This window comes from Passer domesticus, chromosome 3 (genome assembly GCF_036417665.1).
Source record: "Passer domesticus isolate bPasDom1 chromosome 3, bPasDom1.hap1, whole genome shotgun sequence".
Classification (NCBI taxonomy): Eukaryota; Metazoa; Chordata; class Aves; order Passeriformes; family Passeridae; genus Passer; species Passer domesticus.
The window spans coordinates 2933677-2951361 of record NC_087476.1 but is presented as its reverse complement, the minus strand read 5'-3'; the positions used below and the strand labels follow the sequence as shown (position 1 = coordinate 2951361).

The 17685-nt window shown below is 41.1% G+C and overlaps 1 protein-coding gene across 1 annotated transcript in view; it reads right to left on the bottom strand.

Annotated features, from left to right (window-relative positions):
- Nucleotides 1-17685, bottom strand: part of MSRA (methionine sulfoxide reductase A) — a 231499-nt gene that overhangs the window by 146228 nt on the left and 67586 nt on the right. The window contains exon 2 of the mRNA XM_064411568.1: nt 1564-1632. Within this exon, the coding sequence (XP_064267638.1) occupies nt 1564-1632 (69 nt within the window). The remainder of the gene's footprint in view (nt 1-1563; nt 1633-17685) is intronic.

Below are 17685 nucleotides of genomic sequence, written 5' to 3'. Positions count from 1 at the left end.
ATTCTGTTGCTTTCTGTGATTTTTCACAAATTATGTACAACAATAGAACCAACACCCATCACAAACACTGGAAATCTGATCTGACCGTGACACAGAAAATTTTAAAAAACCCAAAAGGAATTTTTTTTTAAATATCTAAACAGCACAGACTGCGTCAATATCAGACTGTACCAGAACCCTCTGACCCTTTCTGCTGTAAAGAAATTCAAAGAAGAATCTCTAAATCCATCTCAGCTTTGGAGCTTAAAAGGTTAAAATCATTTTCCTATTGCTCCAAAAGAAAATTATGAAACAATCACTCATTCCACCACTCCAATCATTTGTTTATGTTCCCAAAATCCACAGAGAAGGAGACACTGACAGAAAGGCAACACTGGATTGGAGGAACTCAGAAGAGAACTTGAATAAATCAAGTTGGAAACTGAAGGGTGACACCCACAAACCATTTCTCCTCTTCATCCATGAAACTACACCAACATTAATTCCACAGGAAAGATGACACTCACCAAGATTTTTTGCCATCATCAATCTAAAAGATCATTTTTGGAATATTAAATTAATGTGTATCAAGGAGTGATTTAATATTTACTTCAGCATCACAGACAGAGAAACATTTAATAGAATATAATATATTTCCTAAGGCACTTTGAACCATCCTGCGCATGTTAGTAGAGAAATATATCCTTTGTAAACAACTCAAAACACCATTAGGATATTTTTCGTTGTATCAAAACACCAATAGGATATTTTTCATTCTCTGTAGCAATAAATTTTAATAATAATTGCCATAGAAATCCACTTTTTTCTTCCTAATAAATCCCAAAGTCTTGCCTTAAGGCACATCGTCACATCCCAAAAAGAGAGCTCTGACAATTTGGGTAAAGTCTATATCTTGGTTGGAAAAGGGTGATTTTGATCCATTTTAGAATATTTATTACTTCCAGTAGTAATTAATTTCTCTGGAGAAACACCTTCTCAAGTCTTCAAAACGGGCTCAAAGAATGACATTTTCATAGAAAAGAGACAGATATAGAGAAATTAAACTTATTCTCTTTTCCAGCTGGCCCCTTCTCCAGCCCTGATGGCTCCCAACAGGAATTTCACAGGACTATTCACAAGGTCAGGGAGAAACCAGCAGGTTTGGTTTGGGGAATGTAAATGGTAACAACCCTCCAAATCCAAGAGATCCCAAACAGCTGGAGCGCCTTGCATGGTTTAAAGTGTGGGGAATTATGGATCATCTTCAGAATTTTGTTTAAATTAATGAATGATCTTAGACAAATTATCATACATTAAAAAGCTATTATTTTGGAATTTCTAGGGAACAAAATACAGCATTTACATTTTCTGTTTGTATAACTAAGAAAATATATTTTTAGTGCATTTCTTTATATGGAAATGACATATAAAGGACATCTCCAAAATGCCCAGTGGCTTTAGCTGGTGTCAGTCATTTGAAAATGGCAGGAGCAGCCCAGGTTCTGAAACTCAAAGTCAGGCTGAAATTAAGAAATCTGGAATGCACCAGAGTTTTGAGCTTTTATTTTCAAACTGATGCCTTACCAAACAGAGCCATCTGTGTTCCCTCTGGGAAAGGTTCAACCATTCTGTTCCCATTGACATGATGTTTATCTAGAAAGGAAAAAAAAAAAAAAAAAAAAAGTTAAAATGTGATAGAGTATTTGCTTTGCATAAAATCAATTGTTTATTTCTTGCAGATCCATTGAAACCTGAACAATTCCTATGGGCAGGGACATTTTCCACCATCCCAGGTTGATCCAAGCCCTGTCCAACCTGGCATTGGACACATCCAGGGATCATGAGGCAGCCACAGCTGCTCTGGGCACCCTGTGCCAGGGCCTCACCACCATCACAAGGAACAATTCCTTCCCAATATCCCATCCAACCCTGCCTTCTTATAGCTCTAAACCTTTTCAGTGCCATCCCCACATTCATTTTTTGCTCCTAAGGCACATTTTATACAACAGTGGCAAGCAATGAAACTGCCTGAATGCAAAATACAACTTTCCGTTCACAAAATATTTCCCAGGGAGAAAATCAAGATGTTTTCTCAATGCATGCATTATTTTAATTCTTTTAGTCCTTTAATTCCTTTAGTTTCTTGTGATGATGGTGCCAGGGCCTCACCAACATCACAAGAAACAATTCCTTCCCAATATCCCACCTATCCCTGTCCTCTTGTAGTTCAAAACCTTTTCAGTGCCATCCCCACATTCATTTTTTGCTCCTAAGGCACATTTTATACAACAGTGGCAAGCAATGAAACTGCCTGAATGCAAAATACAACTTTCCGTTCACAAAATATTTCCCAGGGAGAAAATCAAGATGTTTTCTCAATGCATGCATTATTTTAATTCTTTTAGTCCTTTAATTCCTTTAGTTTCTTGTGATGATGGTGCCAGGGCCTCACCAACATCACAAGAAACAATTCCTTCCCAATATCCCACCTATCCCTGTCCTCTTGTAGTTCAAAACCTTTTCAGTGCCATCCCCACATTCATGTTTTGCTGCTAAGGCACGTTTTGAACAACGGTGGCAAGCAATGAAACTGCCTGAATGCAAAATACAACTTTCCGTTCACAAAATATTTCCCAGTGAGAAAATCAAGACGTTTTCTCAATGCATGCATTATTTTAATTCCTTTAGTCCTCGTGCTGGTGAGGAATAAAGCAGGTCAGATAAGGAATGTGGGCTCACTTGTGAATTCTCTGGAAACAATATTTCTCATTAGCAGGGAGGCACATTCCTAATCCCAGCTGGCATCCAACATTTACCAACAGCCAGTGAGAAGGGAAAATCAGGGTTATCTGCAAGTGGAGCAAGAGGTGCCACGAGTCAATTGGTGACATTTAGGAAAATTGATTGTCCTGTGCCTCAGGAGAGAGGCTTTGGAAAGGAAATTGTTGGGAAGCTCCAGAGTGGGAGTAACACGACCAAGGTTTCAACCTCGTTAGTTGTAGCTGGTATTCCCAACATGATCTACAGCCACGGGAGAGGAGTGAACAGTCAGAAAAATTACAGAACATCTTGTAAGATCAAATAAACTAACCCTGCCCTCGCCCTGATAGCTGCCTTCATTTACAGAGTGAGTGACATCCATGATGTATGAAGCAGTTATCATTTCAAATGGCCAGGCTTTCAATATATTAAAATTAAAATTAAACTTTCAGAGGTGAGACGGGCTTGAATGAAAGTAATATTTTCAGAGTTCCCAAGTTGTCTCCCAATGTCTTCATACTTTAATTTCTAAGATCTCAGCCAGATAAAATGATTCATTTTCATGTCATTCATACTTTGGCTCACTATTTTTTCCAGTATTTCCTGCACAGATGCATTAAATAGTAAAAAATAAACCAAAAAAAGTGCCCAAATTTAAAAGGACCTTAACAAAATACACATTCAACTTTAGGAAGAAAGTAGCAATACCTAAATAGCAATGTATAAGTAACAACAACTCTCCCCAAGCAGAAGTAAAGAATGTCCCAGTTTGGGGCTTTTTACTGAACAGTTTTCCATATGAAAATATTTTAATTCTCACCTACAAGTTGGATTGACTAACTCCAGAAAATCAGGAATAGTTTGGCCCCATGGAATTGGGGAAAAAAACCAGGACTATCCCTGCAGCTTGCCAACAGAAAGAATAAATTACTTTTCCAAGCTCATTGTCATTCCAGAGACAAGGGATTGCAGTAAGTAGGATAAAACCTGGTGTTACAGAGCCACGGAGAGATTTCCAATGAGCACTGGACGGGCTGTGAGGTCACTGCAGCATCCTGGGGCTGAAAATAGCATATTCAACCCAACACGTGTCAATTTATGGAGTTAATCCATTAATGGGTGCAGAAAAACTGAATTAGAAGGACATGGATCATCAAATCCCAGAACAGTTTGGTTGGAAGGGATCTTAAAGTTCATCCAGTCCCACCTCCTGCCATGGGCAGGGATACCTTCCACTATCCCAGGCTGCTCCAAGCCCTATCCAAGCTGGCGTGTAACTTCCAAGGAAGTTCCTATATCACATTTTTTTAATCTTCTTGGTCCTCAGGGTTCCCAAGCAAAGTAAAGGAATAAATTCTTACTTTTATTTCATTGATATTCACGCAGCCCAAATTTGCATAAACGTAATTCATGAGCAACAGTCTCTCAAAATTTCCAAATGCTGCTTCATCACCAACTGCCAAAACTCTAAATTTTCCAAACTAAGCCTGAGAGATTCCTGTGACACACTTTGCTCCCTGCTGAACAGAACCAGTAGGAGCTGAAAGCAACACAGATCCTGGAGGACTTGACATTCAATTTCAGCTTCAGGCAAAGTCTGTCTCAGACAGGTGCAGTGTCTGCCCCGTGCTCCTTAGAATCTCTTGATTTTAACAGAAATAATCCTTCACAGATCAAAAATACATGGAAAGATAATCAAAAGTTGATAAACAGATCCTCAATATTTCTTAGGCATTGCTCAGTTTTTGCACCTGTCACTGGATAGTTTCTAACGTGGTCCCACAACAGCCCTTGGCTACAGTCACTGACTGCAGGTGAACTTTTGTCCACACATGGATCATCACAGAATCATGGAATGGTTTGGGAAGGAACCTTAAAGACCATCTAACCATCTAAAAATTCCAACCCCCTGCCATGGGCAGGGACACCTTCCACTGTCCCAGGCTGCTCCAAGCCCCATCCAGCCTGGCCTTGGACACTTCCAAGGACCCAGGAGCAGCCACAGCTGCTCTGGGCACCCTGTGCCAGGGCATCCCCATCCTCACAGCCAAGAATTCCTTCCCAATATCCCATCCATCCCTGCCCTCTGTCAGTGGGAAGCCATTCTCTGTGTCCTGTCCCTCCATTCCTTGTCCCCAGTCCCTCTCCAGCTCTCCTGGAGCCCCTTTAGGCTCTGGAAGGGGCTCTGAGCTTTCCCTGGATCCTTCCCTTCTCCAGGTGAACACCCCCAGCTCTGCCAGCCTGGCTCCAGAGCAGAGGGGCTCCAGCCCTTGGAGCATCTCTGTGGATTCCTCTGGACTTGTTCCAGCAGCTCCACGTCCTCCTGCTGTTGGATCAGGGCTGGATGCAGCTCTGCAGGTGGGGTCTCATGAGGCCAAGTAGAACCATCTCCCTCCCTGCTGCCCTCACCATGAGTCTGTACCTCTAAACCACTCAAACAGACAAGTTCTTATCTACAAACTATCCAAGAGTTAATTAGCCCAGCTGAAATCATGTTTGATCCTATCCCAACTATTTATCAGCATGGACAATCGAGTTCCAATGCCCAGACCTGTACTCTGGCACATTTTAATTTGTTAGGATATGTTTTGTTTATCCTCCTTGTTCCATGGATTGATGGTATCACACCCACGATAGATAAATTTAACAATGAAATATGTTCAAATGGGGAAGTTCTGTAAAAAATATTTCCTTTCAAACTAGCCTGACATAGGTTTACAAGCCCAGGGAAATTTAAAGAACTCGGGGGTAAGATACCCCCAGTCATTTATGAACATCGCTTCTCTTTTTGTGGACCCAAATGAAGATGCTTTAAAAAGGTTTGGCTTTCAGAGAATGCTGATCCAGCAGTGAATAAAAATCAGGAATTTTCTGGTCTCAAAATATTCAATCTCTAGCAATCACAGCAAAGATTTGAGAACATTTAAATTCTATTAACAAGAGATTCATATGTTCTCCATATTTGTCTTTTGATTTTTTTTAAGCCATTAGGGAATATTTAGATTACATATCCAAACTTGTTTCATCAGAGCAGCCAGAAAGTTATTATTTTTAAATGAAAACTGAGATTCTTGCATAATCAAATTAATCCAGGAGTAGGGGGTCATATTTATATGCAAGGACTGTTAATTTTCCATGGTAAGTACAGCCAGGAATTGAATTGAAAATAGCTGATTAACCAATTACCAGGAGCCTCCTCCATCTCCTAAAGCACAGTCACGATGGGAACGGGGGAGAGGAGGAGGAAAAGGGAAAAGCAGGGATGGGAACATCCCAAAGCAAATCAGCTGCTACTTGAAGGATTCATTTCCCCTTTCTTTTTTGCCTTTTCTTACATTTTTCCTACATTTCCCATCACATCACCATGGTGGAGAATTTGGGCTACTGAAGGGTTGGGAATCTGGGAGAAAAAATAGATCAGGGAACATAAGAATTTTTTAAGGAGTTATAAAAGGATCTCACAGGTTATTATCTCCAAAAGTGGAATATAAGGCATAATATAACTTAATTATATTTCATTCATTTGCTTTAGAAAACAGGGATCTGACCTTGGTTTGTGCTTGTGCCTGAGTAAATGAATTGATTCTAGGAACTTCTGGGCTCCAGAATTTCTGTTCACTTTTCACTTGTGAAAGCCACAACTGGCCAGTATTTCTATAAAATAGGTCATTCATTTACAGGCCTAAATACCTTCAAGCCTGATTTTTTAAAGCTAAGGATGTTCATTTATTTTTTCACTGTTTCCTAACCCAAGAGATATTTCCCTAAAGGAAGGTTTTAGTTCTCTAAAAAGGTACCTGATGTGTGTGACAAGAGAAGTCACAGACATCTCATGTACCAAATTATCCCAAAAATGAGGATTTGGTAAATTGTGCTAGAATGGGATTGTTCCAAATCCTCACTAATTCAAATAGAGAGTGAAATCATTCACTTTATTTATATCCATACCCTCTCCCAAGTTCTTCTGGACACCAGAAAATGCTTTTGGGGTGATTTCACAATGTACAATGGTCTGCAAAATACAGAGGGAAAGTTTGGCTGTTAAAGAGAAAGATTGCAGGAAGTGCTTCTGAAAGAATAGGAATTAGCTATTAATGCCCCCTTTTCCAACCTAAACTAAGACAACCCCCCCATTTTATCTTGTTCCTGAAGGTGAAATTCGGATTTCAAATTCTAGGATTTCAAAAACTACAAAAAATGGCGGGGGGGAGGGGGGGGAGAAGCAGGAAATCAGAAATTCACTGGGGCTCTTGAAGGACTAAAGAGAGGCACACAAGGGAGAGAGCCGCTCTCCTTGAGTGGGATGAGATTTTTAATTTATGGCAGAACTTCATCCATAAATCCTTCCTAGCTGGTGATGAAACAGAAGCTCTTCTTTCTTTTCAGGTCTAGTTCAACGAGCAGAACTGTCAGTTCTAAAAGCTCCTGTGCAATAAGAAAACCTCCTGTCATCTCAGATGAACTCTCAAGTGTTACAGTTCAAAGCCCTTTGTCTCCCAAAGGATATTTTCAGCACAAGACATTGATCCCCAATCCTGGTCATTTACGTCTCCACCTCTGATGAGTCTTTTGGATCCTCAGCATTGGCAAAGAGATGGTGAACAGGATCTGCTGGGTTTCTTTCACCTCTCACTTCTCCAGTTCCTTCCTCCATCAGGAGAGATCAGCTGTCAGCTCATGACCAATGAAAAGGAGAGGTGGCTACGTCACAGCAATTCAACAATTTTTGAAATATTTGAATTATTGGACCCACATGAGGGATCCTAGCTATTATTTAAAAAACCCAGATGTCACTCAATGGAATGTAATAATCACAAGTGTTGTTGAAAAATATGCAAGTTTATTTATCAAAACAGCTCAGGAAAAGAAGAGTGGCAGCTGAAACCAGTTTGGAAATGTATTCTGGAGATGATGTCCCACAATGTGACACGTTGTGCTCTCTGCATCCAGGCCATCAAACAGATTGGGACACAGGAACTGACTGATGGCACAGAATGTGATGTGTCCTAGCACAGAGTGTCAGCTCAGCCTCCAAATACACTGGGTCCTCAAAAAACAGAGGTGCTGCTTAATGAACAAAGGCCAGAGATCACACACTGGGTTTGTTCTGCAGCTCCTGCCAGGAAATGGACCAGGGGCAACAGAAAAATGAAGTTTTGGAGTGAAAAAGAAAAAAAATCTTAAAGAGGGTGGTGCAGAGGAGGAGAAATAGTGATTGTGAAATTCCCAATCCCCTGGGGTAGAGGTACTGGGGCCTGGGGGAGTGGATTCATAGCAGCTGGCACAGAGGAGTGGGGTGTGAGAGTAAAATATGAGGATCAGGGATATATTTGGGGTATGAATAAATTAAAGTGTCCTGGAAAGTACAGTAACACTTCCTGCTGTTGAGGAGACAAGGGCACAAACCATGGAGGGGCTGAGGGAGCTGGGAAAGGGGCTCAGCCTGGAGAAAAGGAGGCTCAGGGGGGACCTTGTGGCTCTGCACAGCTCCTGACAGGAGGGGACAGCCAGGAGGGTCGGGCTCTGCTCCCAGGGAACAAGACAAGAGGAAACACCCTCAAGTTGCACCAGGGGAGGTTGGATATTGGGAACAATTCCTTCCTGGAAAAAGGCTGTACATCCTTGGCACAGCTGGCCAGGACAGGGGTGGATTCCCCATCCCTGGAGGGATTTAAAAGCCCCATGGATGTGACACTTGGGGACATGGATCAGTGGTGGCCTTGGCAGTCAGGAATGGTTGAACTCAGTGATCTCTGAGGGTTTTTCCAACACAAACAATTCTGGGACTGTGAGATTATGGGATTTTCCCACACACAGAGTCCATGAGGCCCAGATAAAGGTGACCCATCACAGCCTGATTGTGACCACACATTCTGCTTGATCTGCTCTCTAACTCTGTAGGTGTTAAATTTTGGAGGTTTGAGGTACAAAAATTAAAGCTAAATTAAATATTCTTAAACTTGAACCCTTGTACTTGGCTTTCATCTTCCACACTGGATATCTGAGTACTTAGCCTTGAATCCTCCTGTACTCTGGAAAGAATGAGACACTTGTGTGATTCATTTGACATACTGTTTTCTTCAGGATAAAACCCATCATACTTAAAAATGTCACTTTCTGAGCACTGATTATAAGGAAAGTAGTGACAAACTTGGATGAATTCCACCCTGCAGTAATATCACAGAGATTCAGGATCTGTTCAAGATGTACTTGTGTGTACACAAATATTTATTAAAATATTGCCTCGACACCGATGGAGATTATGTGTTATGAACCAGAACAAATGTTAGCAGTAAAATACATGATCAAAATAGCAAAGGAAACAATGGCAGAAGAAATTAATGACACCAACCAAAAGGAATCTAAGACTGTGTAAGAATCCTGTCTAGAAGGGCTGCCAGATCAGAAAGATAATATAGACAGATATAGAGATAGATTGTGACATCATTTCATTTCCCAAAAACCTAGTTCATGGAGTTCTGTCATAACACAATGAGCAGTTCTCATTTTTAAAACTTATTCTTTTTAATCTCCCAGAGAATCTGTGGCTGCCCCATGCCTGGAAGTGCCCATGGCCAGGTTGGATGGGGTAACACAAAAGAAAATAATAAAAATACAGACACCTTCCACTATCCCAGGTTGCTCCAAGCCCTGTCAAGCCTGGCCTTGGACATTTCCAGGGATGGGAAGTCCACAGGTTCCTAAAATATAAAATTGAAAAGAGGATAGAAGAGCCTTCAAGGTGAAGCAGAGCCTGGCACTGAGTTATCCACCTACCACAGACTATCCAGGCCATCTCTGCCATTCCTGCTTTTCGTGGAGCCTCTTATTAGCTCAGGAACTGAATGAAGATGACAAAATACAACTGGATTTACTTCATAATTACAGACAACACCTCTCAAAACCCCACTTGAAACCCTTATATTAACCAGCTTGGGTAAGAATGGCGACAGAAAGGCTGGAAAACCAAGAGATCCAAACAAAGGATGGTGATAAACAGAGCATGAGGGAGCGGGAGGAGATGTCCACTGGGGTGTGGCGAGCAGGGTTGTTAAGCCTGGGTTTATTTAGCAGCTTTATTAATGATCCCAACCAAGGGGTGAAAAGCACATGAATAAAACATGCCCTGGATGCTCATCTGGAACATGGTGTGTGCACCGTGAAAAATGGGAAGCAGCATAAAGCCCTGGGCAGGAATTCCATAAAGGAGCACGGAGAGAGGCAAAGCAGCTCCAGGAACACTCTGTTCTCCTGTTATGGAATATGAGTTTGCATCCCATAATTCTTGAGGAAAAAACTGTCTACAGAGGCCAGGAATTACCTGAGGGAAGGCCTGAAGCTTCATAAGAGAAATAAACTTTTATAAACTCTGGAAAACCATGGGTTGGGGTCTGATCTCTGCTGAATTCCTGGCACTGCTCAGTTCAACATCTCCTCACTTGGGAATCAGCACCAGAAATGCCAAATTCTGGGGAAGCTTCTGCAATGCAAAACAATGCAGAACTAAAAAAATCCCCTCCCAATTGCTTTAATCATATTGTTTATTTACAATTTCCTTTCACAGGTAATTATTTACATAAATAAGTGTGACTTTGATTAAGACTTCTCCCTTTTTGAGGGCTCACCCTGACAGCAGTTAAGCCTTGTGGTACATAACACTGATGAGTTGGTATTGATTTTTATGTCCATGGCTTCTCAAAATGAGACTCAAGATAATTTTTGCTGGACATTCACACTCATGTTCAAAGTGGGAAAAGCCCTTTGAAATTCGTTGCTGGCTGTGAATTTGTAGACAAAGTGCAGAGCTGTGTTGTTTCAAATCTTTAATTACATATATGGAGATTGGAACTGGACCATCTTCAAAGTCCTTTCCAAACCGAACTCTTCCAGGATTTTACAATTCTATGATATTAAAACTTCACAACATCCCAGAAAGGTACTTTGAGGCAGATTATGCCAGTAAGACAATGACAAGTTAAAGAACCTCACAACATCATTGGTAAAACATGTCTTGATTCATAAGGCCCTTATTCCAAAGGGTCTGTCCAACTCCCTCTCCAGCTACTTGGAAAAATGTGTTTACTGGGCTAATAAAACCCAGTGGAGGGAATTCAAGAGTCACTCTCTATTAATGAGTTAACATCACTCAGTCACCTACAATTTAATTTTTCTGAGGCCCTGAGATTTTAATTTGGGTAATACTTCTATTAATTACAATGTCTAATAACAATGTCAACTTCAGACATCTGTTAAAAACATGTAATGTTAATTTATTGGAAAATCTCCAGCAGTGCTCAATTAAAATGTTCCCCAGTTAAGGCAATGCATATGATTTGTCATGAAAAGCAAAATGGGACACAGTTAATAAAAATAACAGCAAAATCAAAACAATAAGTTTTGAGTTGCAGATTGACCAAATTCAAGATGCAAAACTTTTTATGAGGTAGCAGAACAAGAATTTTTGGAATCGGGATATTCTCACACTGGCTGGGGAGCCTTGCTCTAACTTAGCACCCACAGGAAATATTTCATGGAATCATGAAGTGGTTTGGGTTGGAAGGGACCTTAAAGTTCTTCCTCTTCCACTTCCTGCCATGGGCAGGGACAACTTCCATTATCCCATACTGATCCAAGCCCTGTCCAACCTGGCCTTGGACACTTCCAGGGATCCATGGGCAGCCTCAGCTTCTCTGGGCACCCTGTGCCAGGGCCTCCCCACCCTCCCAGGGAACAATTCCTTCCCAATATCCCACCTATCCCTGCCCTCTGGCAGTTAGAAGCCCTTCTCCATGCTCCTGTAAACATTCCATCCCCACCTTTCTTTTAGGCTCCCTCCAGGTACTGGAAGGGGCTGCAATTAGGCCACTCTGAAGCTTCTCTCTTCCAGGCTGAACAATCCCAATTCCCTCAAACTTTTTTCGGCTGAACATTGCAGAAAATATGTATTATCCTTCCCATATGAGATTTTTCCATCTGCAATTTCAGTTTTACATCACAAGACATTCTTCTGGTTCTTTAAAATATTTAGATTCACTGAGGCCTGTATTAGCCAGGGTGGGTTTGCCCATTTTTGAATGGACTTTGTAGCAGAATTAAACCGAGATGTGAAACACCCAGCCCTTTCCATCAGAACGCTGCCATCCCATTATCATTCCCTCCCCACACATCCCCACCGCTCCATCCACCTGCATTTAAGAATCCACAAATCCGCGGCAGCGACGCCCAGCCCCGTTTTAGCGGCACATCCCAATTCCCACCGTCCCTTAAAGCCCTGCTGCTGTTCCTTTTTGCCTCGTGGAGCCGTCGGGAGCGGTGTGTGCCTGGTGATAGAGTATCTCCCTCGCACACATTCCCACTCCATGGCAGATTATCTGCCTGGAGGTTGCGCCAGGCTCCCGTCAGCTGTCACTCCACGGATGAGCGCGAACGCTCCAGTGCCTCGTCCCCCCTGGCCCCGCTGACAGTGATAAATGACCAGCCCCAATGCTCAGCTGAGCCTCCCAATCTGCTCCAGCCTTTTTCCTGGTGATTTCCCCCCTCTGCAGAGCAAAGGGAAACCGGGAGAGCCAAGTTGGGCTTTGTTGAGAAAAAGGGAATTGTGATTTTACCGCCTGAAGCAGCTCAGAAGCTGATGGCAAAATGAAGGTGAGAATGGTGTTACCAAGCACTGATTTGGTCTTGTTTAGCCAGGTTTTGTCACACAGATGATCTTTAAGGTCCCTTCCAACCCAAACCATTCTATTATTCCACAATTTCATGAAGATTCCAGAGCCTTTCACCATGTCCAGCAGAGCCAATGTATGTACCAGACCAGTGGTGCCTGGTCTGGGGGAGGATTGGCCAAATGAACACAACATTTGTTAAAGAAATAATTCATTATTGCCAATGTAGCATCCAATTTCACTTTAATTTTACAAGGAATCCAATAGCCAATGAATTTCACTCCTCTGAGAAAGAAAACAACCTCATCAAACCTGGTAAGGGCTGACTGTGTTATGATGTGGAGTGGATGGGGAAGGGATTCCAATAAAAAACATTTCTGAAGTGAAATGTGCAGTAATTACCCCAGTTCCAAAAAATTGTTCTGACTTCATCATGAGCAGCTAACACAATTTAAGGCTGATATTCTATTTCTCAGTGACGATAACTGCAAAATAAAATATATCATAAGTAACACATTTTTCACTTTTACCTTAAGCCAAAGAAATCACTCCAAAATTTAAGGTTCAAACTCTGTTTCTTTACTGAAGCTGTGACCATCAAAAACCAAATCAACAACTGACCACTACAAAACTGCACCTACAGGATCCATCCTGAAGGGATGGCTCACAGTAAACTCCCAGTTCCCATTTTGTACCTTCCCAAATCTATGAGTGATTTAGGATGGGATGGAAAAGAGGGTTTGAAATGAAGGAGGATGAGTTTGCTGCTCAGCAAACCTCAGTAAGTGACACCAGTTCTCAGAGGGAGCCAGGGTTTGGTACTGAATGACAGAATCATGGAATTGGATCCAGAGAATATCCTGAGAGGGAAAGGATCATGAATTCCAGCTCCTGGCTCTGCCCAGGACACCCCAACAATCCCACCCTGTGCCTGATGCCCAAACACTCCTTGAGCTCTGCCAGCCTTGGAGACATGAGCAGAGAGCAATTCAGACAATCTAAAATCAGGTTTCAGCTTTGAACTTCCTTCTGAACAAGGTTTTCTCCCACTCTCTGTGTCTCCATTGGCTGTGGAGCAAGAAACATGGTTGATTTTAGCTCCCTCATGCTAAAATTAGCTTCTTTATGCTCATTTCTATGAATAGCCCCACAAATCGCAGCGGATTTCAGCTGAAAATGAGAATTTATTCTGAAAATCATCAAAATTAACATTTCAACCTGTTATGGCAAGATAGATAAACAAATAAAGCATGGAGTGTTGTAGGCTGGAAATTCTAAACATGATTCATCTCATCCTAAAGCCATCAGCTAAAATATTCCAATCATTCCTTGAGGACATTTATCCTGTTGTGATGTGATGCAGCCAGGGGTGACTGGCCTGGGGTGAGACTGGCCAAATGAAGCCAACATTTTTTATTATTTGTACGAAGTGATTTGTCATCTCCAATGCAGCACCTAATTTCATTTCAATTTTCCAAGGGATCCTGTATTTACAACGAATTTCACTCCTCTGAGGAAGAAAACAACCCCATCAAGCCCAGTAAGGGCTGACTGTGTTATTATGTGTTAGCTGAACCCCAAAATTTATTCTTTTATAAATAAAATTCCATAAGTAACAGTGAATCCACTTTTCTTACACAATAGAAATCCAACCTTTCTCTCAATCAAGAAATACAAAGTACTTGTACCCAAATCCACAGCTCATTCAGTTTTTTCTAAAAGCTTCCTCCTTTTATTAACAAATAAACGTTGAAATAATAAAGTGCCTTGTTTAGAAGTTGCACGTTCTTCCCAGTCTTGTTTTGCTCTGAACAATCATAATAACAGAATTTAAATCTTCAGATCCATCATACACTGAAATTACTGACAAACTGAGCTAATGCTTGTGGTTCCATGCCAGCCAAAGCAGTTTTTTGGGACACAAAAGAGATGAAGGAGTTTTTAACAATTTTTTCCTTCCTAAAATGACAAAACTAATGATGGTTTTAGTCCTTTAATGTGTTTTGATTTACCGGGAATAAACATAACAAAGTGCCCTGAGTTTTTAAAGCCTATTTAACAGAAAACCACAACAGTTCTACAACGTTTTTACCCTTCTGTTGCTGAAACAGAGTCACAAATGTGACTCCAATTTTGCACTGATTTTTCTTGCCTCAGCTGCAGCTTCTGGTGCTACAGAATCAAGGACGCTTTTCCACAGTGATTCAACAGCTCCCATTGAACTGATGGCAGCTTTTCCTGAGAGCTCACCACTTCATGTTGTAGGATCTTCCCAAAAACTGGCTCCTGGGGTATCGTTTCAACTGGTGTTCAAGGAAAATAATTGGATTTTAACAGGGTTGGTGCACATTTAATCACATAACCAAGAGAACCTTCCTCATGATGAGGTTCAAGTTTCTTTGTAAGCTACGACTTCTCACAAATTATCCAGGTGCCAGATTTTATGGCGTGCAATTCACAGAAAGATCTGAGCCTGGAAGTTATGGTTCTGAATTTGTGCTATTTTTGAATTTAAACGTATTTTGGAAAGAGGAGGAATCTTTATCTTTGTACCAATGGAGATGGAATAGGGTTGAGCTGCTGCCAAAATTCAGACAGCAAGTTTTGCCTGCTCCTGACTATCAAAGATTCAGGGGTGATGCCCACAGAAGAAAGGTTCTAAATGACATTACCAGAGCTCAAAAATTACCCAGTTAATTGGTGAAAAAAAACTTATAATTAAGTTTCTCTGACCTTCTCACATTAAAACATTTCCAATAGCAATAATTATGTTTTTCTCAACACTTTATAATACCTCTCAAAGTAAGATAATGTTTATTGCTCTAGATCCATAAAACACTCCAAACCCAATTTAACAAGCGGTGAGGGAATAATGAAAATATAATTGCTGTCTTTATTAAGTTACTGCTGAACTTTCCCTGGTATTTGAAAATTGGCAACCAAAATTGTGCATTCAATATAAATATATGGAGACAGGGGTGATGGTCTATCAGGTAGGGTAATATAAATTAAAAAACAGTTTTGAGTCAGAAATTACAAGGGATCCTAAAGCTCATCCCATTCCACCTTTGCCACAGGCAGGGACACCTTCCCCTATCCCAGGTTGATCCAAGACATTGCAACTCTTTGCTTACTTGAAGGCAAAGTTTCTCTTCCAAATGAAAAAGTATTCAATTCTCTTTCAGGAAAACCACTTCAAATTTTATTTACTGCAGCCGTGGGATTCTGGAAGCCTTTATTGTGAAGGGTTAGAATAGCACCATAAAAATGGGAACTTGAGGAGAATGACAGGCTCTTTGTTTCTGAAATAATCAGCCTGAGCTTTTTGTGACACTGATGTTCAAAAACATATTTCATATTTCAGGAAAAGATCACAGAAACACAGTCTCCAAACCACGCTCTACAGCAAAACACAAAGCATCCTTCTAATCTTCCCTATTTTTCTGAATCTTTGCAATCTCAAGATTCTTTCTGAGCTCAGGGTCATGTCTCCATTAATGTTCTACATTATCCTGCAGAGTGGAGCACCATGTTTCCAGCTCGATGTGTCAGTTAAATCAAATAATTATTGTTATTATTGTTATTTTATTTAACAATGCAGCAGCAGAACTTTTAATAAAGGACTTTTCATTATGATGAACGAGAAAATTACTTTGAGGGATAATAAAGGAAGCCAGGTCTACGCCTGCAATGATACTTGAAAGTTTAAAGAGCAGAAGAAAAAGCAAACATCGTATTTATCTGAAGGGAAAAAAAAGAAAATTTAACATACCACTGGTCACTTTATACAGGTTTTGTTCCCTTAAACCTCCCCAACAATGGCAGATAAAAAGGTTTAAAAATATCTCTGCCCAAAACCTGCCCAAAACCTGGAATTCTGCAACAATTCGGAACAACATCATTCATGTAAGTAATTTTAAACGTTCCTATACCGCTATTTTAATTCCTTTCATACATAAAAAATAGATATATAAATTGAGACACTTGTCTTTCAGACTCTTAAGTTTTCTGCATTAAACACAGCTTTTCATTATTCCTGATCTAATAAGTCCTATTCTCATCTGGGCTATCAGCAACTCAGTAAGTAATTACCATCCACCTTGGGCTGTTCCAGTCCATTAGACCAGTGCTGATGACTCAGTGGAGGCACAAAATGAGGAGCACAGGAGCTGACAAAGGCACAGAAAATAAGGAGAGGAGATGCTGCAGCTGGAACTCCTCCCCATGGCTGGGTTTACTGAGAAACACTCAAATAAAATAACATAAAATTGATATCATCGAAGGTAGACCATATTTGTAAGGTGTTGCACAGCTTACAAAGCTTTGTAAGGTGTTGCACAGCTTACATGAAAGCTGTCATGCTTGATGAGGGATGTGAGAGCAGGAATTTATTCCTGATCTAAGCATTAGGAATTTATTCCTGATCTAAGAGACACCACTGGAAGCAAATGGCACCAATTCATCTCCACGCAACACAGGCTCTGCTCCCACCCTGAAAACCAGGAGTTATTCCATGGAGTCAAAGAGGTTTGGAAGTTAAATTAACTCTGATCCCTTTCTCACCCAGACCAATGATTGTGGCCTTTCAGCACCTGAAGGGAGCCAACAAAAAAAGATGGAGAGGGAATTTTTACAAGAGCCTGGAGTGGCAGGACAAGGGGGGACGGCTTCAAATTGAAAGAGATATGGTTAGATGGGATATTGGGAAGGAATTCCTCTCTGTGAGGGTGGTGAGACCCTGGCACTGAGGCTGCCTCATCCCTGGAAGTGTCCAAGGCTGGATAGTGTTTGGAGTAACCATAGAATCATGGAATTGTTGAGGTTAGAAAAGCCCTCTGAGATCATTGAGTCCAACCACTATCCCAGCACTGCCAAGGCCATCACTGAGCCCACAGAATCACACAAGTACAGAATCATTTCGTTGAAAAAGCCTCTGAGATTATCTGAGATTATCAAATCCAAACCATTAAAAGTCAAAGTCATTACCCAAATAATTGCTGCTTCTTCACTACTTGTTGATCAAGGGAATATTTATAAAAGCAGAGGATGATCACTTAAAATCCTATTAGGCAAAGGAAGGAGCAGGAAACTGGATTTCTCCACTGAAAGCATCCACGTCCCAAAACTCTTGGGTAAAATTCAGCTTTTTCTTGCTTTATGTCCCAAATTGATACACTTGCTTTAAATCCTTGTCCCCAAGAGCCACATCCACACAACTCTTAAATCCCCCCAGGGATGGGGACTCCACCACTGCCCAGGGCAGCTGAACACTTTCCATGAAGAA